Source organism: Schistocerca cancellata, chromosome 1 (assembly GCF_023864275.1).
Source record: "Schistocerca cancellata isolate TAMUIC-IGC-003103 chromosome 1, iqSchCanc2.1, whole genome shotgun sequence".
In the NCBI taxonomy this organism is placed as follows: domain Eukaryota; kingdom Metazoa; phylum Arthropoda; class Insecta; order Orthoptera; family Acrididae; genus Schistocerca; species Schistocerca cancellata.
The window spans coordinates 682,743,506-682,769,780 of NC_064626.1; the positions used below are offsets into that span (position 1 = coordinate 682,743,506).

Sequence of the window (26,275 nt, forward strand, 5' to 3'; positions counted from 1 at the left end):
TGAAAAAAAATAATCAATGAATATTTCTAAGAATATGAGTTCTACCTTCTTACAGAGCTAGCCAGTAAAGTTAGAAATGACTAAAGATAATATTAACAATCACTTTATTAGTGCAGTGGATATAAGAGAAATCAAATTGCAAAAATAAATTGTATACATAAATTATAAACAGCATGATTTAAATGGTATAAATGTGCCATAATTAGAATTTAAAAATTCTGTGTTTTGTAATTCAAGAATTATTTTACTGAGTAAAAGCAATGTTCAATGCTCCTACTAAAACAACTTAAGGTTATTTTTAAAGGAATTTTGATACCACCGCTGTTTTAAATGACTAGCAAAGCTGTTGAAACGCCATGTGAATAATACAGGTGTATTGTGGCCTCAGACATGCTTATTTTTATCACAGTTACCAGTTCTATTCAAAAGATACTCATTTGCAAAAAGGACAGAGTCATTTATGAAAATGCCAGAAGTGCTCCTTCCCCCCCCCCCCCCCCCCCAACCCCAACAGAATGAAGTGTGGTCTAAATGACTGAAGTTTATTAAAATTGCAGATAGCTGACCAGCTTGCACTTTAGCTTAGTGTACAAAGTGCGCAACAAGCTTTTGAAAGCTTTGCTTCAAGAGCTCACACTAACAGTTCTATTTTAAGTTGCTTTGTAGCCATATTACTGTAACTTTAATATCAGTAACTGATTTCAGTAATGACTTGATATTGTATCAAATACTTGTAGAAGTGGGAAAGAATCAAAATTCATGAACACAATTTTTTTCTTTATTTATTAACATTTTATTTTGTTGATACCAACTAGCAATCAGACACATATTGCTACATAATAAATCTGCAGCAAATTGAATGTCATAGAAATTTCCAGTCTCTGAAAAGATGTCAATAGTCTTACATTATCAACTATGCTCACAGTTAAGCTCTTATTAATAATCACAGTGAAAATTTTGGCAGAGACAGCCCTACATGGCTGTGCAAGGGGCACACTGCATCTGTATGTCAGCTCCAGGGGACGCCAGAGGCTGAGCGCATAATTGATCGCTAACCCAGTTGTTAATTTGTACTCAGAGCTACTATACTACTTATTTTATTATACTTACAAACATGGACAGCAAATCTGTTTTATTTGAGTGACATGTTTCTAAACACTTGTGAGTTTTGTGTTTAACTGAGCACTCCTTTAAGTTTAATTGAAATTGATGACACTGTCAAGGATTTTGTAAATAGTAAAGCCCAGAAAATAGATTTTCTTTACATATTTTTATTATCTTTAAATTTGAATGAGAAATTATATGTTTCAGTGTTGCTATTCTAGCTTTTCTCATCCGTGTCTGTCCTGCCCCCTACCCCCCGTCCCCCCTCTCCCCTTTCTATCTTATCTGCAAACTGAAGATTGCACACAACATGTTTCCTGAAGCAAAACTGATATCACAATAAAGTTTTGAATCCTCATGCTGGATTAGCTTGTCAACCTAACTTCAACATCAGCTAAGGGTGCCAAGGTGGTGCTTGCAACCTAGCAACAGAAGGGCTAGGATTATTCCTAAATTTTGTCATAGTGTGCTGGGGTGCATCTCCCCCATATTACAATCATGCCTGGAAGGGGCTCTTAACATTTATTGATGCTTACATGTAAGAAACTAAACTGATACTGCTGTGTCTGATCAAACACATAATTAATAATTGCTTCTAAGAAGTGTAAAACATTATTTCTCCACATGAGAAGTTGTTATGCAAGACAAGTACTGGTATGTTAAATTGATTTCAAAGTCATGCATTGGTGTAATTTTTTGAATATCTGTTTCTTGAGTCATTGGTGTCCTCACCGCCTCTCATTACATACTAACTATGTACTGTAATTCCATAACTGCATTACAAGATTTAATACATCCATCATATTATTTCTAACTGTGTACAGCTTTAAATCTGTCTTTAAGTACTTAACCATTTCAGCCATTTGTCTATGGAATAAACTACTCTTATACAAACTATCATTGCAATAAAGAGGAGATCAAAGCTTTTTCTATTCCTTTATCATTATCATAGCTACCTTAATATCAAATTCCAACTGCCTTTCTTCTCACAGAATCTCTATCACACTGCCAACAGTCTTTGAGATTTTCTAATACCTGTCTGTCCTGCAGTTAAAATTTTGACAGGTCATGTATACTGACATATGCAACAACTTGAACACTTTCACTATATAAACTGCAACAGAAGAATCTACACTCAAGTCTGTGTGTCCTTGTTGGAAGGTGAATGTAGTCTGGTGCAAATAATAAGAAGTATTAACTGAATAAAGTATATGATACTGAAAAAAAGAGTGACTAACAGTACTTGTGTGATAACTGGGGGAAAACTGATCTTTCTCTATATTCTAAATGGCCTTTTCTTGTACTTGACTTTTTTATTTCAAAGATTAACTGAAAATTAGATTATATGAAACAATTTTACTATTTCAAGAAGGAAGCAGTAACTATTGCTTCAAAAATTATAGACTCATGGCCTCTCAACTCGTAAGACTGAAGAAGTAAGAATGTTATAGTAGGAGGGAGGAGAAGATTAGTGTTTAACATCCCATTGACGACAAGGTCATTAGAGAGAGAGAGCACAGGCTCAGATTGGGGAAGGATGGAGAAGGAAAGTGACTGTGCCCTTTCTAAGGAACCAGCCCAGCATTTACCTCAAGTGATTTAGGGAAATTAAGAAAAACCTAAATCAGGATGGACAGATGTGGATTTTAACAGTCATCCTCTCAAATGCGAGACCAGTGTGCTAACCACTGGCCTACCTCATTCGGTAAGAATGTTACAGCTGCTGCAACTCAAGATAAAGTCAAATAATCAAGTAAAGCAAAATCCCCACCACAGTCAATATATCAGTACATTAACTTGTCTGTCTGCTAAAATATATATGAGAAGGATACATGATGTACTAAAATGGTCAAATTTTGTATGAAAGTGCATCCTAATCAACACATTGCAATACAAGCAAAATAACAATTTGTAACTAAGGAGAAGGGAATAATCTTAATAATATAAGGATGAACTTATAACTGGTGTTTATCTTATGTCTAATACGTACTCCCTTTAATATCGAAACTGCTTCTTTGCTGAGCCACACGGGATATAAAACATCATCATGCAGAATTGACTCAAAAAGATCATCTTCATTATCTGCTTCAAATGGTGGCTGCCCCGCCATCATTTCATACATCAAAACACCAAGAGCCCACCAGTCCACACTGGGTCCATAATCAAGTTCCTGCAGAATCTGTCAAATATATAAAAAGAATTGTGTTCAAATTGTCCATCTACATTGTTAAACTTGTTTTCTCTTCATATTTATTTATCATTTGTTGAAAAAAGTAAAAAAGAACTCTTAAAATTTGTAATCAGAAAACAGTTAAGTTTCTCATTCGTATTTTCCACTGATCTTCTTTTAAATATTCACTAATGTTCCGTTTGTATCACTAGTTTTATTTCAAACATCCATAATTTGTGCATTTTGTGCATATTATGTGTCTACTAAATTTTTTGTTAGTTAATCTCAGAGTTGTCGTTTAACTGTTTTGATCAGAGAATCCTTTCTTTTTTATTTATGTACTTATTTCAATAGAAATGCAATGCTATTTTAAATATTTGAAGGGCTCAGAGAGATATAGTCATAAGCCACAACTTTCACGAAATTGAGTTTTTCATGTTGCGGCATTCTTAACAATGTCTTCTTCACAATAAGTTGAAAAAGTTCGGTGTTACTGCAACAGATGACAGGCTATGACGGAGTGCAGTTCTATGCTGTGCCATTTGGTGGTAGTTTCAGAAGATACACAGTCACAAGCCATGGCAAAATGGCAGGTGGGTCAGGAACGTCTGAAGCGTCTTCGAGTCTTCAACGCATATTTGACACAGACAGTAGTGGAAGTGAAGAGCTTTACCCTTTGGATCCTGACAGTGATGAATCTTGGCATCCATTGACCAGCAGTTCCAGCTCAGATGATGTTTTGTTAAGGAAATAAAATGGTTTATTTCTGGTGATTAATTTCCTGTGGCTTGTGACTTTGTTTCTCTCAACATTGGCAACGCATTTGACAGCCATCCTGTGTGTTAATGATGAAACTTGATGGGCACATTTATATTACTGCTTAATGGTGCAATAATGTAGTTTCAAAGGCAAAAGATGTGTAAAAAATATTTTATCATTAATATGATTTTAGTGAAATTTAATGTTTTATGTGGCTTATGACTATATCTCACGCAAATTCTTAGACTATTTTGCTCTTCATATTATACCTTGAAATAAATAGAATAAATGAAGAATCACCCGAAAAGCCAAAGCCTTCACGGAAAAGAAAGTAACATATTGATCAGTGGAAGAAAAATAAAGCAAAACGTCGACGAAATGCTGGTCAGCAGTATAAACCCACAAGACTGTTCAGGCTGCTACTATAGGAAGTCCCTGTATTTGTTCAAATAAATGCTTCACAAAACTGCTTGCAGAGGAAGAAAACATTTTCCATTCATTTTGGGACATAAGAAACTTTAATGCCCCGAATACTTACCTGATGAGCTGTAAGGAAATGGAACCGAAAAAGCGGAGGTTTGTTCACTATTTAAATACACATGGTTTAAAATTGTGTACATTTATTTCATTTTGTTATATTTGTCATAATTTCTTTCAAAGCTATCCAAGAAAGACTTCCAAGAAAATACCATCCAGGGATGTTACATTTTCTTATAATGTGAGGGTATGCGGAATAGAAGTCATGATCTGCAAGGAAGCTTTCCTAAGGGTTCATGGCTTACAGATACATGCACGAGGAGTGAGGAATTTGCAACATCAAATGAAGCAGGGATTTGCAGTGCCAAAAGAAGATGGAAGAGGTTTGTATGTTACTCTGTGCTATAAGTTAGGGATGTACTTAAACTGAGTACTATACAAATATTTCTATTAGGAAGAGGATATTAGCTCATCTTTTTTTTCTTTCAGGAAAACATGGAATCTACCCATATAAATTTCAAGACGAAGCTGTACAAAGTGTTAGAGAATTTCTCAATGCCATACCGAAATATAACAGTCATTACAGCAGGCAACAGAACCCCAATAAAGTGTATTTGGATTGTGATCTCACAACTGCTTCCTTATTTCGAGATAAATACTCCGAATACTGCAACGAAAAGCAGGTTCCTGCAGTATCTGAAAGTAAATTCAGAGAAATTTTCATATCTGAATTTAACGTAGGCTTCAAACTACCAAAAAGTGACACCTGTTCAAAATGTGATGGATTTCTAATTGCAATAAATAACCCAGAATTATGCGCAGAAGAAGTCACAGAAAGGAGACAACAATATGAACTGCATCTCAAAAAGGCTGACAGAGGACAAAATATGATTGGGTCTTTAACTGCTCTGGCTAAAAAAAATTCGAAAGAGCATCATGTGATAGCAATGGACATGCAGCAAACATTCCCCACACCTAAACTAACAGTAGGTCCAGCATTTTAAAAGAGGAAAATATGGACATACAACTGTGGTATCCATGACTGTGGATTAAATAAGAATTATATGTTTCTGTGGAGCGGGAAAGATGGAGGACGGTGTTCAGATGAGGTTGGGAGCTGCTTATTGAAGTACTTGGAGATAACTAATCCTCAGACAAAACATCTCCACATAATCATAGACAACTGCAAGGGTCAGACAAAGAATTGGATTATTATTGCTTTCGAAAGGTCCCTTGTTGCTACCAAAAGATTTGATTCTGTCCAGCATTACTTCCCTGTGGTAGGTCACACCATGCTACCTTGCGATTGTGATTTTGGTTGCATTGAACGGTATGCAAGAAACAGACGTCCAATAGTGTACACTCCAGATGAATGGGCAGAAGTAATAAAATGTGAGAGTCCAAAACATTTCATTGTAACTAAAATGGAAAGAGAAGACTTCAGAAGTTTGGAAAGCCTGAAGACATTGACCTCAAAACGTACAGAATCCACGCCTGGAGATCCCCACCATTTCAGTGAAGCTACTCAATTTAAGTGAGTCTGAAGATCCCTTCAAGCTAAGTGTAAAGCACTCTTATTCAGACATAGGAGCTTTCATGTTAGTGGATATTCATGTCAAAAAGAAAGGAAGGCTAGTTGAACCAAATCCATATCAGCTGCCAATAAAGTACAGAAAGCCACTACCAATTAATCAGAAAAAGATTGATGATGTACTGTCTCTTATCCCACATATATATGCAGCAAATCAAGATTTCTTTTGGTCATGTACTGGAAATAACGTGTACAATAATGAGGTAGAGGAACTTCCTTGATGTAACTGTATAAATGAAAAAGTAATTTATACATCTCAGATACCTGATATGTATATATTAATGTGTAAAAATTATATATTCTGCTTGCTGTGTAAGAGTAGTTAAAATAAATCCTTACAAATTCATACTTTATGTTTTAAACAATTTTTTGGGAGATACAGTCATAAGCCACCGTTTACTGCATCTTAATTAGAATCTTTCTAAAATTAATATTTTATAGCATTCAGAGAGTTGACTATTTAACAACATGCTTCGCAAGTATTAAGCAAGTGTTTGCAGTAGAAATAAGGTTTTTATTTTGTATTAAACATTTTCAGACCTCTATGGAACTTTAAACTCGCTGTATCTCAAAACTAGTTTGATGTGGCTTATGACTATATCCCTCCGACCCCTTCATTTGTTAAATTCAAATAGATCTGTAGAGCAAAACTTGAAAGGATTCAGTCATGACTATTAATAATTTCATAGCATAAACTGAACAGTTCTTAATTATTTAGCAGCTCTGTAATAATACAGCAGCAGTTCAGATATACAGGTTGTATCAAAAAGAATCATCCAATTTGGCACATCAGTATTTCTGAAACTAATAAACATATACAATGAATTTAGTGTTTTGATGAACACGACACTCACATAGTATTTTTTCTCACCTTTTCATAGGTGTTCAATATACTCCCCTTGAGATGCAAGACATATGTCATGCGGTATTCAAACTGTCCCCACACTGCAGCAAGCATGTCTTGAGTACAGCTTCCACAGCTGCTATTATGCGATGTATCAGTTCATTCATTGTTGTTGGTAACGTAGTCCATAAACAGAGTCTTTTACAAGCCCATACAAGAAATAATCGCATACAGTCACATCTGGTGACCTTGGAGGCCAGTAATGTAAGGCTGAATAATTTGGTCCAGTGTGACCGATCCATCATTCAGTAATCCTTTGATTTAAAAATCACCTTCATGAAGAAGCTGAATTTGGTATGGTCTCATGAGTAAATGTCGATGCAACACATGCCAAATGAACATCGGGGGCATGTTGAGCTGTCGAGCTGTATGGCGAACAGATTTTTGCAGACTCCTTCTGAAACTATGGTGAATGCATTTGACATCTGTATCAGACACTTGGGGACAGCTCGGTGATTTGCCTTTACACAAACAACCTGTTTCTCGGAATTTTTCATGCAGTCATCTAATGCTCTGTGCTGTAGGAGGATCCACACCATACCTAGTACAAAAGTCACACTGAATAGTTATTACTGACCCGCACTCCACAAAATGCTGCTACCTAGCAGGGACCATGTAAAACTTGAGAATTTTCTCTTTCCAACAGTACCTTGTTCATGCACATATCTCAAATAACATAATAGTTATGATTTTTTTTTAAAAATTGGATGATACTTTTTGATACACCCTGCATTATGGATATGTCCAAGGAACATCTGCTTTCCAACAATCAAAGAGTATAAATACAAATAACACAAATATAGTTTAAAATTAGACTAAATTAAATTGTTTCATTACATGGAATAATAATTACACAAGTGAGCAACCAACAGATATTTGTATCATCTCTCCTGTGTTTTGTTTGTTAATTCAGGAAACATATAACAAGTTGTACCTTACCTCTGGAGCTATATAATCTGGTGTCCCACAAAATGTTGTTGTGGTTGCACCATCTTTAATATTTTCTTTGCACATTCCAAAATCAGCAAGTTTGCAATGACCTTCATGGTCAAGAAGGATGTTGTCTAACTTCAGATCCCTGAAAAGGATGTAACCATTAATTAAAAATTTGAAATGAGAACTTCTAACTCTGTTAATGTTATATGTCCAATATACCCAAAAGGTTCGGCTCCAGTAGAAAACTCCAAAAGTTCATGGCAAATATGACTGAATGGCATAGCAGTATAAAGGTCAGCATGGAGTTAGAGGGTACAGTACTAATTTAGTAGATATCAGCTTACAAATAGGAAATAGCAACCATAAATTTAAAATTTACTGAAAAGACTCCTCTAATAACACATACATATCAGCTTCCTCTCAGCATCCTACAGCCTACAAACTTGCAGTGTTACATCATATGATCCACCATCTTCTTTCTATATCCATGTCCCAATAAGACTATGACTAGGAACTCAACAGTAAAAACAATAGCCACAAATAATGAATCTGATTCTAACATTATTGACAAAATTCGCATAAAAAAGTGAAAAAGCATGCCAGGTTCCTACTGTACCCAGTGAATGAGAGATATAGACCAAAGAGGAAATGCTGCAGTTTACCTTCAGATAGGATAAGCAGCTTTTGAAAAGAAAGGGTTTCTCTGTGCTTCTCTATGTCCGCAGGTAGTAGGTAGATATCTCTTTAATTCAAAAGATGAACAATCAGACATTATGAAAAGTGGGGTTTAAAAAAGATCATCCGCTGAGAGCATAATAATTGCTATATTGTATGGACTGGTATGTAAATTTGCACTAGGCTCTGAGAACACCATAGAATTTAGATATTAAAGAAGTCAGATCCAGCCTTTGCTGAACATTGCATAAATGAAAACCACATACATAATAGATGTAGAAGTCTTACATATAGAAGGAAAGGGTGCAAAGCTCAGTTAGAAATTTTAGGAATTAAGAAACAGATATTTGTGTCCCCACGTTTATTATTGAATGAACAAACTCAGTATAGTTAGTCACCCCTTTCAGACGATATTGCAAGTCTTGCATAGAAGGAAAAACTTTCATATGTCCATTCACATAACAGAAACTTCCATACTTATGCATAGCTCTACTCCGATGTATATCTAGTCGTAATTGCTGTACTAGAGGATTTTGTGAGTGCTGTCCTAATGAATTTTGTAAATCCATATGTCAACAGAGATAAATTTTTCAGTTTATGTCAAAAATCAATAGATTTAAAAATGTTGACATGTTTATTTTGTTTGGTTCTCATCGTTTGGCTCACTTATGTACTAGAAAATGGGTTCATAAGCCAAAACCTAGGCCATACAATAATAACAAAGTTCATGAGACAAAGCCAAAAAGTGTTTTCTTTCATTAATACAATGTAAAAAATACTTAACTGTATGTAATGAGCTGTACATAAGTACAAATGTAGGCCCAGAAATTCTAGTAGCTATCCTCAGGAAGAAATGAAATTCAGACAGACTTGTACTCATTATGTAGTGCTAGTTTTACATACCCAGAGCATAAACATTCTGAAGACAGTTTTCCTGGCATTTTCCAAATGAGAGTTAAATATGACAATAAGATTCTTCAGCATCATTTACAAAAATAGTTAATTAAAAGCTGTGAAAATATCATTTAACACATACATCTTTGGGAAACAAATGCAGTGATATTTCGAACCAAAGTCTGGACTTCATCTATCTGATGACATCTACAATAACAAGTTAAAAAAATATTATCTTGGAAATTACATTGCAAATGCTTTGATGAAATGCAAGGAACAAAGTCACAGCAAATTAACAGCAAGCTTCCAGGTGTTCATCTTGTTTCCATTTCTTGCACAGCCATCTTCTTCAGATGTTGCAAGTGTTGCTATTATGTGTACTTGCTGCCTGGTCTGGTTGGAGTCCAGGCAGCAAGTCCACATAATAACAAAACTAACAGCACCTGAAGGATATGGGTGGGTTGGTCATAGAAATATTGTGCTGAACACCTGGAAGGTCACTATTAATCAATAATGCCAAGAAAACCTGAGAGGTCACCACAGCACCATGGAGGTAGATCATTTTTATGTTTAATCTCACTTTGAATCATCAAATTCTTACCCATGAAATCTGATATTTGAGAATGGGAACAATGAGCCAGCATTTTTCTTTCTGAATGTAAAACCGAGATGTTCTTACCATCAGTGGTATATTTCCAATGGAATTCACTAAAGAAAACTATTTTAACAACCATTACTCCACTTGGTTGTCACAGAAAGACAGAAAGAAAGATACATCCCTCAGGGATAGGTTGGATAAGTATACAATTTGGTCTCATATTTGTGTTGTATGATGATGAAAGAAGGGAGATAGTCAAACCCTATTCTGGCACATAGCCTAGTCGTTTCAAATAGCACCAAGATGGCCACTGAACTTAACAGCCACATCTGACAGATGGATCATTATCAACCATGTTACATGCTCTCACTCCATCAGACACTGCGAAGAGGTTTGGAATTTAATTCAGAGCATTGGCACAAGGTATGGTGATTGGTATTGGGTGTACCAACATGGAACATTCAACCTGTCTACAGTGAATGGTGTACCACTCACAACCACAACATATGGCTTAAGAATAATGGTCATAAAAAGATCCTAACCAAATGATGCAAGGTGTTGAGTGCACCAACAGCACAAGGGGGTGTTTAATCCACAGTGTACGTGTTTGTTGTACGATGACTTGAGACCACTCACTCAGGTCACCATGAGCATGAAGGGGGATATTCATTTTAACATAATTGTTGATCAATTGTTGCTTATCTTCATGGTGAGTACACAGTGGACAGTCACATCTACCAACATGATAACATCTGTGTTCACTGATCTGCATGCATACATTCTTGGTTTGACAAACATTCAACTACCCTGTTCTGCATCAACCAGACCACTAAATTACCCAATCTTAATGCCACAGAAATGTCTGGGACTATTTGGAACAGCAAGTGAAACATAACAAACAACATCCCAGCAATTTGGTGGTTCTACAAGATCAAATCATCAATGAGTGGCTTAAGGTGGAGGTAGCACATATGAAGATACTTGTGGACTTTATCCCTCACTGAATTGAAGTGAGCAGAGGTAGTGTTACCTGGTGACATCTCATGGAGGTGACTAGTTTTTTGGCTGGCATGCTTACATATGTTATATCAACATCAATGATGATGTCCTCCAAGCACAGTTAATATTTTCCCCAATTATGGGAAGCCTTGTCTAATAATAGTTACTGGAAAAAAAAAACACACAACAAGGAAATCAGAAATTTTTGTCCCTGAAATGGGATTACGCAACTTACTTTTGCACCTTTTCATTTTCAATCAAGTGGAGAAACAGAAAGGATAAAGGATGGCTCACAGCCATTGGGTCACATTGAGATTTTGCTTTAAGATGCAAGGCAACCCCCGATGAACCATGGACCTTGCTGTTGGTGGGGAGGCTTGCGTGCCTCAGCGATACAGATGGCCGTACCATAGGTGCAACTACAACGGAGGTGTATCTGTTGAGAGGCCAGACAAAAGTGTGGTTCCTGAAGATGAGCAGCAGCCTTTTCAGTAGTTGCAGGGGCAACAGTCTGGGTGATTGACTGATCTGGCCTTGTAACACTAACCAAAACGGCCTTGCTCTGCTGGTACTGCGAACAGCTGAAAGCAAGGGGAAACTACAGCTGTAATTTTTCCCGAGGGCATGCAGCTTTACTGTATGGTTAAATGATGATGGTGCCCTCTTGGGTAAAATATTCCGGAGGTAAAATAGTCCCCCATTTGGATCTTTGGGCGGGGACTGCTCATGAGGACGTTGTTATCAGGAGATAGAAAACTGGCATTCTACGGATCAGAGCGTGGAATGTCAGATCCCTTAATCGAGCAGGTAGGTTAGAAAATTTAAAAAGGGAAATGGATAGGTTAAAGTTAGATATAGTGGGAATTAGTGAAGTTTGGTGGCAGGAGGAACAAGACTTTTGGTCAGGTGAATACAGGGTAATAAATACAAAATCAAATAGGGGTAAAGCAGGAGTAGGTTTAATAATGAATAAAAAAATAGGAGTGCAGGTAAGCTACTACAAACAGCATAGTGAACGCATTATTGTGGCCAAGATAGACACAAAGTCCACGCCTAGTACAGTAGTACAAGTTTATATGCCATAGAGGGTCTATACAAGGGCGATGTACTTGAGGACAATATTATGGAAATGGAAGAGGATGTAGATGAAGATGAAATGGCAGATATGATACTGCGTGAAGAGTTTGACAGAGCACTGAAAGACCTAAGTCGATACAAGGCTCCGGGAGTAGACAACATTCCATTAGAACTACTGACGGCCTTGGGAGAGCCAGTCCTGACAAAACTACCATCTGGTGAGCAAGATGTATGAGACAGGCAAAATACCCTCAGACTTCAAGAAGAATATAATAATTCCAATCCCAAAGAAAGCAGGTGTTGACAGATGTGAAAATTACTGAACTATCTGTTTAATAAGTCACAGCTGTAAAATACTAACACGAATTCTTTACAGATGAATGGAAAAACTGGTAGAAGCCGACCTGGGAGATGATCAGTTTGGATTCCATAGAAATATTGGAACATGTGAGGCAATACTGACCTTACGACTTATCTTAGAGGAAAGATTAAGGAAAGGCAAACCTAAGTTTCTAGCATTTGTAGACTTAGAGAAAGCTTTTGACAATGTGGACTGGAATACTCTCTTTCAAATTCTAAGTGTGGCAGGGGTAAAATACAGGGAGCGAAAGGCTATTTACAATTTGTACAGAAACCAGATGGCAGTTATAAGAGTCGAGGGGCACGAAAGGGAAGCAATGATTGGGAAGGGAGTGAGACAGGGTTGTTGCCTCTCCCTGATGTTATTCAATCTGTATATTGAGCAATCAGTAAAGGAAACAAAAGAAAAATTCAGAGTAGGTATTAAAATCCAGGGAGAAGAAATAAAAACTTTGAGGTGCGCTGATGACATTGTAATTCTGTCAGAGACAGCAAGGGGCCTGGAAGAGCAGTTGAACGGTATGGATAGTGTCTTGAAAGGAGGATATAAGATGAACATCAACAAAAGCAAAACGAGGATAATGGAATGTAGTCAAATTAAGTCGGGTGATGCTGAGGGAATTAGATTAGGAAATGAGACACTTAAAGCAGTAAACGAGTTTTGCTGTTTGTGGAGCAAAGTAACTGATGATGGTCGAAGTAGAGAGGATATAAAATGTAGACTGGCAATGGCAAGGAAAGCGTTTCTGAACAAGAGAAATTTGTTTACATCGAGTATTGATTTAAGCGTCAGGAAGTCGTTTCTGAAAGTAGTTGTATGGAGTGTAGCCATGTATGGAAGTGAAACATGGACGATAAATAGTTTGGACAAGAAGAGAATAGAAGCTTTTGAAATGTGGTGCTACAGAGGAATGCTGAAGATTACATGGGTAGATCACATAACTAATGAGGAGGTATTGAATAGAATTGGGGAGAAGAGGAGTTTGTGGCACAACTTGACAAGACGAAGGGACCGGTTGGTAGGACATGTTCTGAGGCATCAAGGGATCACAAATTTAGCATTGGAGGGCATCGTGGAGGGTAAAAATCGTAGAGGGAGACTAAGAGATGAATACACTAAGCAGATTCAGAAGGATGTAGGTTGCAGTACTGGGAGATGAAGAAGCACAGGATAGAGTAGCATGGAGAGCTGCATCAAACCAGTCTCAGGACTGAAGACCACAACAACAACATGCAAGGCTAGCCTTATCAGCTTTATTTGCTTTGCCAGGGAGGAGGGAGTGTCACCTGAGATGTGCAATCCAATAATTCCCTTCCTACCAGAACTTATTCCCTCAGCCAAGTTTCAGAGGCCTGTGCAGGACCAATGTTTCTGCAGGAGTATGCAGTGCTACCTGTGGAGGCCACAAAAATTATTTGGTCCCAATATCAAGCAGATCGTGGAATGTCATTCTGAAATCAAGGGCAATGTGGAACGAGGTACTGGCAGAATTAAAGCTGTGAGGATGGTTCGTGAGTTGTGCCTGGGTAGCTCAGATGGTAGAGCACTTGCCCGCTAAAGGTAAAGTTCCCGAGTTCGAGTCTCAGTCCTGCACACAGTTTGAATATGCCAGGAAGTTTCATATCAGCGCACATTCTGTTGTAGAGTGAAAAATCTCTTTCTGGAAACATTCCACAGGCTGTGGCTAAGCCATCTCTCTGTAATATCCTTTCTTCCAGGAGTGCTAGTTCTGGTTCACAGAAGAGCTTCTGTGAAGTTTGGAAGGTAGGAGATGAGGTACTGGCAGAATTAAAGCTGTGAGGATGGGTTGTGATTGTGCTTGGGTAGCTTAAATGGTAGAGCCTTGCCCACAAAAGGCAAAGGTCTCAAGTTCGAGTCTCGACTGGCACACAGTTTTATCTTCCAGGAAGTTTAAAATAAACATAATTTGTCTTCAAGATTAACTGATGAGGAGTAAACTGGCAATTAAAAAACAGTGATTACTGTTTGACTTCTGGTTTTCCATACTCTTAATCAACTTCAGAGAGGAGAGGACTGTTTACATATTTGAATACAGCCACACTTTAATGGAAAGGGGTTTTTAGGTTGACAAAACAAAGCTGAGAACAGAGAAGATGACGGAAGTTTCCCTGCTGTGGGGAAACTTATGAGACCACGGCAGGAGTACTGGAAAGCAGGAACAGATCTTGGAGATGATTGCAGGCAAAGACCATGTTGCACACAAAGGAAGGGAGGATGTCAACAGTGAGTACTGGCCCAGCAAAAATGCAAATGGACTCAGAGCAAGGGAGGAAGAAACAGTAACTTAAGGACTATAAAGTACAGTAAAAGAATTAATGTAATAAATAAAATAAGGTCTGGTAGAAGTGGGGAAGTTTGAACAACATACAGAATGGAACTGAAACAGGAAAGGAGGTGGAAGTGAAGAAAAGTCACAGGTAAATTTAGCTTAACTGTTACAACTGTGGTTAAAATATCTGATGCTTTGTGTTGACATTGCAACCAGTCACTCTCTAATATTTTTTTTAAAGAAAGACTTCTTTTCTTCCAGTAGCTAGGTTTTGAGCCACAGCTGTCTCATCATCAGATGACTGTTATTTACAGGATCTTCATTTTATACCAGGTAAAGCTGGTCCGCAGTGTTTTGGCAATATTATGTAATTTCTGAGGAAGTAACTACAGTACTTTAAAGTTATCCATTGCACTCAAAAGTGGAAAACACAGCACTTAGATGCACTTGGTTTAACATTGTACAAATGTTCACCTTTCAACAGCTTGTACACAAGTGGCATTTTCTGTGCTGGTGTGTACTGAATAATTTTAAAGTGCCACACTTGTAACTTCAGGAACTAAATAACATCACCATGATCACTGCAACTGGCTTGGCCAAATAAATAATTAAATCTTTGTAAATGCCCACCATCTGATGATGAGCCTGCTGTGATTCAAAAGCTAGCTAATGAAAGAATGGAAGCCTTTTTTTGCATTAGTGGCCACAGGAATTACACAAAGCATCTGTGTGCAAGACAGTCAGAAACAGGAAGACAGAAATTAATAAAGATTCACATCAGAGGGACTGCACAAAATATTATGTAGACAGCAAAATATTATTTATTAGCATTACCACCTACAAAAATAAAGATCCAGATCTGTCTTGACTGGGAAGTATCAGGGAACATATGAAAAAAAATTATCTTGTTAATTTTCAACACAATCAGCTTACAGAACAGAATGAATTTGTCACTGTGCAGCAGAGTGTGTGCTGATATGGAACTTCCTGACAGATTAAAACTGTGTTCTGGACTGAGACTCAAACTTCGGATGTTTGCCTTTTGCAGGCAAGTGCTCTTCCAGCTGAACAGCCCAAGTGTGACTCACGACCCAACATCACAGCTTTACTTCCATGAGTACCTGATCTCCTACCTTCCAAACCTCACACAAGTTCTCCTGCAAAACTTGCAGGACTAGCATCCTGGAAGGGTATTGTGGAGAGATGGCTTAGCCACAGCTTGGAGGATGTTTCCAGAATGAGTTTTTTACTCTGCAGCAGTGTATGTGCTGATATGAAACATCCTGGCTGATTAAAACTGTGTGCGGACTAAGACTCGAACTTCGGATCTTTGCCTTTCAAGGGCATGTGCTCTGCGAACTAATATACCCAGGCATGACTCACAACATGTCCTTACAGCTTTACTTCCATCAGTATCTTGTCTCTGACATTTCAGACTTCACAGAAGTTCTCCTGCAAAACTTGTGGGACTTGCGCTGCTGGAAGAGAGGACACTGCGGAGACAAAGGTCCTGAGTTTGAGTCTTGGTGCAGCACACAGCTTTAATCTGCCAGGAAGTTTCATATCAGCATGCATCTCATTCCCTCCTACCTTCCCTAGTGCTATCTCTGTCTGCAGAGGTCCATATTCCAAAGTGACAACTTTGTGAATTCTAATAGATTTTCCTCAGGATTTATTTATGAAGAATAATGTTTCTGTTGGCAATTACATGCTAGTTTCTGGTTGCAGTAGTAATTACAACAAAACTTGTTTCTGACATAAAGTACTGGGAAGAAAGCCACAAAAGTGACAATTATCTGTTTATGAAACAAGAGCGATGCCATTGTCAATGACTTCAGATAACACCCCAAAAAATTGAATAACAGACAGAGCAGCAGAAGTAGTAAACGAAATTCTAGCACTTGTCTCCCTCCTCCCACTTATGATCCCTTTCTGAAACTAGTCCAGGAAAACTGAGGCTGATACATTTAGAAGCCGAGTTTACACTTCAGAGCATTCAAGGTAAATGATTCCAACCTTCTGAGGCCATTTTTCTTATCTTGCTTGGACAAAGAAAATGGTCTCAGCTTCTCTAGCTTGTCATTCTTCTAAATCTTTAGCTCACAAGGAAATTAATTTCATTAAAAGTGTTATGTGGTCCAGTGTGGCCCATTGCCAACAACAACAAAAATTGGTGAGATAATCGCATTTGGTGTGGACAGGCAACTTACACAGCCTAATCTGCAAGTGTTAATTACACTTATCAAAACTCCCAATGGAAACAGTTCTAGGCTATGTTTCTTAGTTACGACATGTTTGTCCATTTTGTGCCAGTTGTCAATAGCACAAGCATTTTAATAAACACAGGTCACCACTAAACATCAACAACTGCAGCATAAGCACAGGTGACACGGCATTCATATTGGGAAGAATGGACAAAGTACTGTAAGTAAATAGCATTTTTGTAGTATGGCAACTCAGTTAAAACAATCATTGCCTGCCAAATACTACTTAAAGAATGGACAATAAGAGTCACTTTGTAGTGAGTGAGTCCAAACACAGTGTCTTTGCATCTCCACAACACGCTCTCGATAGGTGCCCAGGTTGTCAGTTTTCAAGCTAACATTAGAGCTGCAGCTACTCTAAGTGATACAGACATATGCCACCTCCTGGATTCATCAGCATTGTCATTAATGCCACATCAATTAATCGGTCACAGTAACCAGCTAATCTCAATAATAAGACTGGTCACTGTCAATGTACCATGCAGTGGTAAAGACTCTGAACTTGCATTAGGAAGGATAACAGTCCAAATTCCTGCCCAGCTGTCCAAATGGTTTTATATGATCTGAAGGCAAATGCTAGGATGGTTCCTTTGAATAGGAAATGACTGATTCCCTTTGCCATTCTACCTCAATTGGGGCTTGTACTCCTTTTACAATGACCTTGCCATTGACAGAACATTACACCTTAATCTTCCTTCCTCCCTTTTGCTGTCATTACAGCTTACAAAACTGTGTTAAGATACCTCCATATCATTGTGGCCAACCAGGTCAGCATTGTTAAAGCTTTCACAATTTTTGGTGTTAAGTTGCTGAGAGAGGTGGTGTCATTTTGGTGATGACCTCTTTCCAGGCTCTTGTTATCTCTGTCAAGAATTTAAACCTCCTTGTCCTTCATACTCCATACTAAGTGATACAAACAATATAGAATCTCTCATGGAAGCAATCAAATCAAAACTAGACTGGCTTAAATGACATGGAGTTACATGATTCGGTATTAACGGAAAACACTTTGGGAAGCTACCCTTCACAGTAAGTACTATCTCACCCCAAACCAGAGGAACTTCTCTCTAAACTCATTGGTAGTGACTACTTCCCAGACTGACCTGGTCAATGCCTACCATTTGATGAATTATCACTCTGTTTAGTAGTGAGTAACACATCCTTTAGCTTATAACATTGTAAATGATTACTATTCTTTATTATTAGCACTCCTTCATTGTTTAAGTATGATTTTAAACAGCTGACTCAACCTGTTTTTCCATGTGTTATTTATTTGGATGACTTCACTGTCTCTGGAACTGTGCAGTAAGAACACCTCATTAATTTTTATATGTTGCTGTAGAAACTGGGAGAATCCAGCCTTTAGTCTAATGTTCAGAAGTGTCAGTTTTTCAAAATATATGTGACATATTTGAAGAAAATAAGGCATAGACCTTCCTGAGCAACATCCACAGCCTTTGACAAACTGCCTGTGTCAAGAAACTCGAAAGAAATTAATTTTTGCTTAGGAAGGATAAATTATTATGATAAGTTCCTACCACCCTTTGTGCCAATAACTCATCCTCTCACTCAACAACAGAAAAAGGCACCCCATTTAGTTGGGCACCAGCTTGTGACAAGGTATAGGTAACATTAAAACAGCAGCTTCATTTGATGTCCTACACAGCAGATTATATTTCTGGCAAGCCATTGATTTTTGCAGCTCGTGCATTTCAATACAGAGTCAGTACCATTCTATCACAATACAATCCTGACTCTTCAAACAACCATAAGCATATTCCTCCAAGACCTTAACCCAGACAAATAACATTGTTCCCACCACAAATATGGCTATAGAAGCAGTTGTCTCTATATAGATACTGTGCAAAGGAAAATTAAAGAAATCTTTGGAGCAAAGAGAAGCACCACGACAGGTATCTGCAGAGGGGAGCAAGGAGTGCTTGCCATCACCTAAAATATAGGGGTATGCTTTATATTTATTACAAAGTTTTCACACATCTCATGCAATAGTGGTCTGTAATTCTACTGAGCCATGGATTTAGGAATATCACCTCTTTGAGAAGTACTAATTTTGTACTTTTATTGATTGTTTTTGTTGCTATCCAACAGGATTTACTTAACTGCTCTGACAATTTTTTATTTCAGATTTCTTATTTTTGGTGGTGAAAACCTAACACTATTTACTTAGGAAAAAAAAAAAATGTTATGAAAATCTGGTTGAATACCCTGAACCTTAACATAACGAGAGAAGCCTCCGCGAAGGATGTGTCATTAATAACACATTCGGGCGTCTCCTGGGCAACGGCTCTAAGCCGGCAGATTCTCTCACACCAGAAGCATCACAGTAGAGCGACATAATGTCTTGAGAAAAACCAGATAGGTTCTTATCAGAACCGGCTTTGACGATCATCTCTGTGAACATAGAAGGTCTTTCGTCTTGCAAAGAGCAATTGCTGAGCGAGCTCTGTCAAAAAACCAAATGTGATGTACTCTGCATGCAAGAAATGCATAGGGACATCCAACACTGATGCCCCAAGGTTCCAGGGATGAAACTAGAAGCAGAAAGACCGCACGCGCTATACGGGAGTGCCGTGTTCACCAAACTGGACCTCCAAGTGAGGATGGTGGATCACACTGAGGAGGAGATATCGAGGGTGGAATTTGGCAAATACATGGTGACCTCACTGTATAAGCCCCCTAATGTAGACTTCCACTTTGAACCACCAGTAAAAATTGGTAAACAGAAAACGGCTTTCATCATCGGCGATTTCAACAGCCATAGTCACGTATGAGAATATGCACAAGAAGACAAAAACGATGAAGCCGTTCTGGCGTGGGCTGAGTCAAACCCCCTGGCACTTATCCATGACAGCAAACTTCCCACATCTTTCAACAGCGGTAGGTGGTGCCGCGGATACAACCCAGATCTCGTATTCGTCGGCGAAGAAATAGCACAACAGTGCTTTAAGTCCATCTGCGCCCCCATCCCAAAGACACAACATCGCCCAATAATGTGCCAAATGTTGCCAATAGTTATACCACAAAGAGTAAAGTTCAGAAGGAGATATAATTTCAGGAAGGCAGACTGGCCCAAATTCACCAGAATACTAGAAGAGAGAGTCCAGACATATAGCCCAGATCCAGAGAACTATGACAGCTTTGTGGACACCATCAAAACCTGCTCCTGAGCGTCTATTCCAAGGGGATGCAGAACAAGTTACACACCAGGACTCACCCAGGAAACAGTAGCCCTACTGGAAGAGTATCAAATGCTCTTCGAAAGAAACCCTCACCAAAGGAAGAGTTATTACCTCCCGGATATCAGAAGTGAGAAGGGAGAAATGGACCAAAATGATCAAGGAAACTAATTTTGGCAGAGATAGTCAAAAGGCCTGGAAACTCATAAAACGCCTAGCCAATGACCTCACCAAACCAAATCTACACGTGAACGTCACAGCAGACCAAATTGCACACCAGCTTCTCACAAATGGGAAACCACCAAGGTACAACAACCTAAAGACAAAAAAGAGGGGCATAGAACGAAAGCCCCCTCAGGAGACCAAAGAACTATCCAAGCCATTTACCTTGGCGGAACTGGAGAAGGCGATCAGTAAGTGCAAAATGCGCAGAGCAGCCGGCTTTGACGATATATGTGTTGAGCAAATAAAGCATTTTGGACATGTAACAAGGAAATGGCTAGTCGATATGATGAACAACTGCATGAAATCCTGCAAAATTCCAAAAACTTGGAGAAAATCGTGACAAGCAGGATTCAGACAGGGAAAATGCTGTGCGTCACAGGTGCTAAAATTAACGCAACACATAGAGAATGGGTTCAAGAACAGAAGATCACCGGAGCTGTCTTCCTAGACCTATCAGCAGCCTACGACACAGTCAACCACTGACTGCTCCTGGGGAAAATATATGCAATGAGTAGGGACTACAGACTAACCTTACTGATTGGAAACCTACTCCAGAATTGAAGATTCTTCGTGGATTTTCAGGGACAGAGAAGCCGGTGGAGGATAAAGAAGAATGGCCTCCCCCAAGGAAGCGTACTGGCTCCAACTCTTTTTAATATATATGCTAATGACCAGCCCCACCCCCAAGGCACTGAAAGCTTCATATATGCAGATGATTGCACCATTACCACTCAAGCAGACAGCTTTGAAACTGATGAACAGAATCTGTCAGAAGCCCTCGAACAGCTTGCCACCTACTATAAGGGGAACCATCTCAAACCCAACCCAGGGAAAACCCAAACCTGCATCTTCCACCTAAAGAACAGACAATCTGCAAGAAGACTACAACTTAACTGGGAAGGAGTGCCCCTGGAACATTGCAAAACACCAAAATACTTAGGTGTCACCTTGGATAGAGCACTCACCTATAAAAAGCACTGCATGAACACTAAACACAAAGTAGCCGTGAGAAACAACATTGTACACAAACTAAAGGGCACTACATGGGGGGCACAGCCTGGAATAGTGAGAACCGCAGCTCTCGCTTTGTGCTATTCAACAGCAGAGTATGCGTGCCCAGAGTGGTACAATTCTAGCCGTGCCAAGCAAGTGGACATACCGCTTAATGAATCCTGCCGCATCATCACAGGCTGTCTGAGACCAACCCCGACTGATAAATTGTACTGCCTGGCAGGCGTGGCCCCACCAGATATTAGAAGGAAAGTAGCAGCCAGGAAAGAAAAGACAAAGGCATTGACCTCACCAGCCAGCCAGCCCGCCGTCGACTAAAATCTAGAAAAAGCTCCCTGCACACAGCAGAAAACATCGTCGGGACACCGCAGCAAGAGAGGCTGGCAATGTGGTGCGAAGAAAACACGCATCTTGGGGAATGGTTAGTCCCAAATGAAGAACTCCCTCCCAGCCATATAGAAGGATGGATGACATGGAAATCTCTTAATAGGCTGTGCTCTGGTGTCACACGATCCAAAGAGAATATGTGCAAATGGGGCCTCTCAAATGAACCGGCACTGTGTGACTGTGGACACACTCAAACCACCACCCACCTCATGCAGTGTGTGCTGTACCCAAGCACCTGCACCATGAAGGATTTGATGAATGCCAGCACGAAAGTGCTGGACGTGGACAGGTTCTGGTCCAAGACTTCATAAAATAAAAAACTACTTGACCCTGCTTATGTATCTGTATACTTTTATACTCTTTTTTTATTTGTTATATATTTGGTATGTATGTGTTAATTATTCTGATTTTATGTACCATGCTTCTGACATGATTAAATAAATAAATAAATCATAATGAAGATGTAATTTCAAGTAACTGAAACAAGATAGTGGCATACATATTCATATTAATAATATAGAAATATGTAACTATGAAATATGCTTACCATTATGCTATCATTAGTAATTTACTTAGAAATACATTTTGTGCCGTTCCTGTCAAATTTAATTTTTGGGACACTGTAACTTCCTCAAATTCACAGAATCAGTTGCATAGAAAAATAGCACCTTTACAATCTTGCTTGCCTCTTGCATGAATTTCTACAGTTATCTATGAGCACCTGAATGAATATTAAGATTACAAATGGAAACCCAGTTCAAAGTAAAGAAGGGAGAGCTGAAAGATGGAAGAACACTATACAAGCGAAGTGAAGCTGAAGACAATATTATAGAAATGGATGAAGAAATATGTGAAGTTGACATGGAAAATATGATACTGTGAGAAGAATTTCACAAAGCACTGAAAGACCTATGGTGAAACAAGACATCTGGAGTAGATGATGTACCCTCGAAATTACTGAGAGTCTTGGAAGAATATACCAAGACAAAATGATTCCGCCAGGTATGCAAGATATGAGACAGCCGATATATCCTAGGACTTCAAGAAGAAAATAAATATTCAAATTTCAAAGAAGGCAGGTGCTGGTATGTGTGAATTTACCAGATTGCTAGATTAATAAATTATGGTTGCAAAATACTGACACACATTTTCTACAGAAGGATGGAAAACCTGGAAGAAGCTGACCTCAGGAAGTTCAGTTTGAGTTCTGGAGAAATGTAGGAACTGAGTTCCTGAGCAATGTACGAACATGTGAAGCAGTGCTAACCCTATGACTTATCTTAGAAGACAGAGTGAAGAGAAACAAACACACATTTCTAGACTTTATGGATCTAGAGAAAGCTTTCGACAGTCTTGACTAGAATACATTATTTGAAATTCTGAGGGTAGTAGGGATAAAATACAGGGATCAAAGGTTTTCTACAACTTGTACAGAAATGAGACTGTAATTGGCACATGTAAAGGAAGCAGTAGTTGAGAAGGAAGTGAGATAGGGTTGTAGCCTGTCCCTGATATTATTCAGTTTAAGTATTGATCAATCTCTAAAGGAAACCAAGGAGAAATTTGGAATGGAATTAAAGTAAAAGGATAAGAAATACAAACTTTGAGATCTGCAAATAACATTGTAGTTTTGTCAGAGATGGCAAAAGACCTGGAAGATCTGTTGAATGGAATGGATAGTGTCTCAAAAAGATGAATATCAACAAAAGGGCAACAAGGGTAATGGAATGTAGCCGAATTAAATCAACCAGTGCTGAAGGAATTAGATTATGGAATTAAACACTAAAATTAGTTGATGAGTTTTGTTATTTGAGCAACAAAATAACTGACTGTGATTGAAGTGTAGAGGTTATAAAATATAGCCTAGCAATAGCAAGAAAAGCTTTTACAAAAAAACAAAATTTGTTAACATGAAATATAAATCAAAGCTTTAGGAAATCTTTTCTGCAAGTGAGTGCAGTATAGCCTTTATAGAAATGACATGTGGACTATATACTACTTAGACAAGAAGAGAACAGAAGGTTTAGAGATTTGTTACTACAGAATAATGCTGAACATAAGGTGGGCAGATCGAATAACTAACCAGGAGCTATTGAATTGTATCAGGGAGAAAAGAAATTTGTTACACAACTTGACTAAAAAATTGATTGGCAAGTAGGGTACATCCTAAGGCATAAAAGAATTATCAATTTGGTAGTGGAGGAAGGAACGGGGTGGGGGCGCTGACAATTTTGGAGGAGACCAAGGTTTTTTTTCAGTAAGCAGAATCAAATGGCTGCACACTACAGTAGTTATGCAAGTATGAAGAGGCCTGCACAGGGCAGACTATTTTGGAGGACTGCTTCAAACCAGACTTCAGACAGATGACCACAACAATAACAACATCATGTTAGTTAAGTAGGATATAATGGAATATTTAAGGAGCGTTGTAAATAAATAAACCAGCTTACTGCTAAATTTAAATTCTAAGCTATATAAAAATGACAATGACTTTCAAAGAATTTTGCCAATTTATGGAATAAATAAACTATTATTCTGTTTCATACCAAATGTTGCACAGTTTTCGGCTCCACTAAGTATAGTTGCATTCACAAGTGGTCTGCAGCTTGTGTAGAGTCTTCACAAGCAGCGAAACAAAAACAGAAACACGAACCTTGCCTTGTTCCATACCTCCCTGGGAAGCTCCTTGTAATAGCAACTGAAATTTCACATTGTGGTACTGGGATAGTTCTTACCCACAGAAGACCTGATGGAATGGAGATTTCCACAGAACATATATTTAAAACACTAAACTCAGCTCAGAAGAGTCATTCACTGCTTGAGAAAAAGCATTATGAATCATTTATGTGGTCAACAAATTTAATTTGTATCTCTACAAAGCACATTTCAAACTGGTAATTGACAATGACCTCTTGTTTATATTATGTGGCCTGTGCACTGGACTTCCAGATAAAACACCACAAAATTCATGAAGTTGAAATCTCCACTGCTCATACATCAATATGAAACACTGCTATACACATGGGTAACCATATATCAGTGCACATGTCAGAATCCAGGAGATAAATGGGTGAAGCCACAAAGCATAAGGGTTGCCTGTAGAAGAGGAAATGATACCGCGAGCTGGTCAAGTTAAACGTGCCTGACTTAGAGTGGACAAGACACAGACTAGGACAAGCCCAAAGTAACCTATGCAACAGCAAAGTTCAAGGTGGAAACCTTGGCCACAATGATGTTAATAGGCCAAGAACAATGAGAGACATAGTCCACAAAGCAACCAGAGAAAAGAACCATGTGCCAAGTGAGGGTGTTAGTAAATAGTTGATAGTGGAGTATCCAACAACACTGCAGTGATGCTATGCCTTCTTAAATGGTCATCTAAGTCCATATCTTCTGGTAGGCGTTCAACTTCTGTGGAGCCCAATAACAGATCCCTTCCCCTGGAAATAGGCACTTGAGGGAAGAAACACAACAGATAGTGTGTGGTGGGGTGGAATGGAGATACAAGTGAAGACCCAGACCCTTTGACTGCCAGCTGCATGAAGAGAGGGTGTCTGGCGGTGTCCATTGGGATATGGCTGGTGATACATGTGCAACTGATCCTTGTGGATGCAGAAGGTATTGCTGGTGCAATGGTGGGGAGTCACAGTCAGCCTCCAGGGATACCAGCTGCGGCTATACTTTGTCTCCAGAGGCAGTGGAGGAGGTGGTGGTGGAAAGCAAGGCCTGGGCTCATGGCCGAAGGTGATGGAGATGACAGCGTTTGAGCCCCTTCAGTATTTGCACCAAGGTAACTTGCCACCCATCTGTCTCCACTACCACTGCCACCATCCAAGCCTAAGTAATCCAATAGGAGTGGTCCACACAGCTTCACTAGGTGCTTAATGCTGGGAGGGATGGGAGCAGGGTGCAAGGTAAGAAAATGAAGTAGGGTTGCTGATTGCCATCTGTGGAGGAGCTTGGTGAGGCTATGAGGCTTGGTGATTGCAAAATGAGGTGAGGGCTGATGTTGTGGCAGAAGATTTGGTGGGTTTTTTCATTTGCTAATTAAAAGTCCAAACAAAATGATCTGCTTCACTATTTGAGGAAGGATGGAATGGACAGCTGCAAATACGTTGTATGAACTGACCTCACAGAAATCTTTGAAAGCAGACGCCATGAATTGCGCCCCATTATTGGGCAAGCATCCCTTCAGTGGCCAAACCCTGGGTCATGGTGGTGAAGGTGGTATCAGTCTTGGTGGATGCCATGTGTGCAGCACATGGGGACTTCTAGTAAGCATCCACAGTGATCAACCACACTTATTCCAAAAACAAGCCTGCAAAATTAAGATGGACACAGTCCCAGGGATGGCGG

The 26,275-nt window shown here is 38.9% G+C and overlaps 1 protein-coding gene across 2 annotated transcripts in view; it reads right to left on the minus strand.

Annotated features, from left to right (window-relative positions):
- LOC126184229 (calcium-independent protein kinase C) overlaps nucleotides 1-26,275 on the minus strand; it is a 221,155-nt gene that overhangs the window by 35,441 nt on the left and 159,439 nt on the right. For both annotated transcript variants that reach the window (XM_049926602.1, XM_049926609.1), the window contains exons 11-12: nucleotides 7,945-8,083; nucleotides 3,095-3,283 (exon numbers count right to left, since the gene is read on the minus strand). In XM_049926602.1, coding sequence (XP_049782559.1) covers nucleotides 3,095-3,283; nucleotides 7,945-8,083 — 328 coding nt within the window. The remainder of the gene's footprint in view (nucleotides 1-3,094; nucleotides 3,284-7,944; nucleotides 8,084-26,275) is intronic.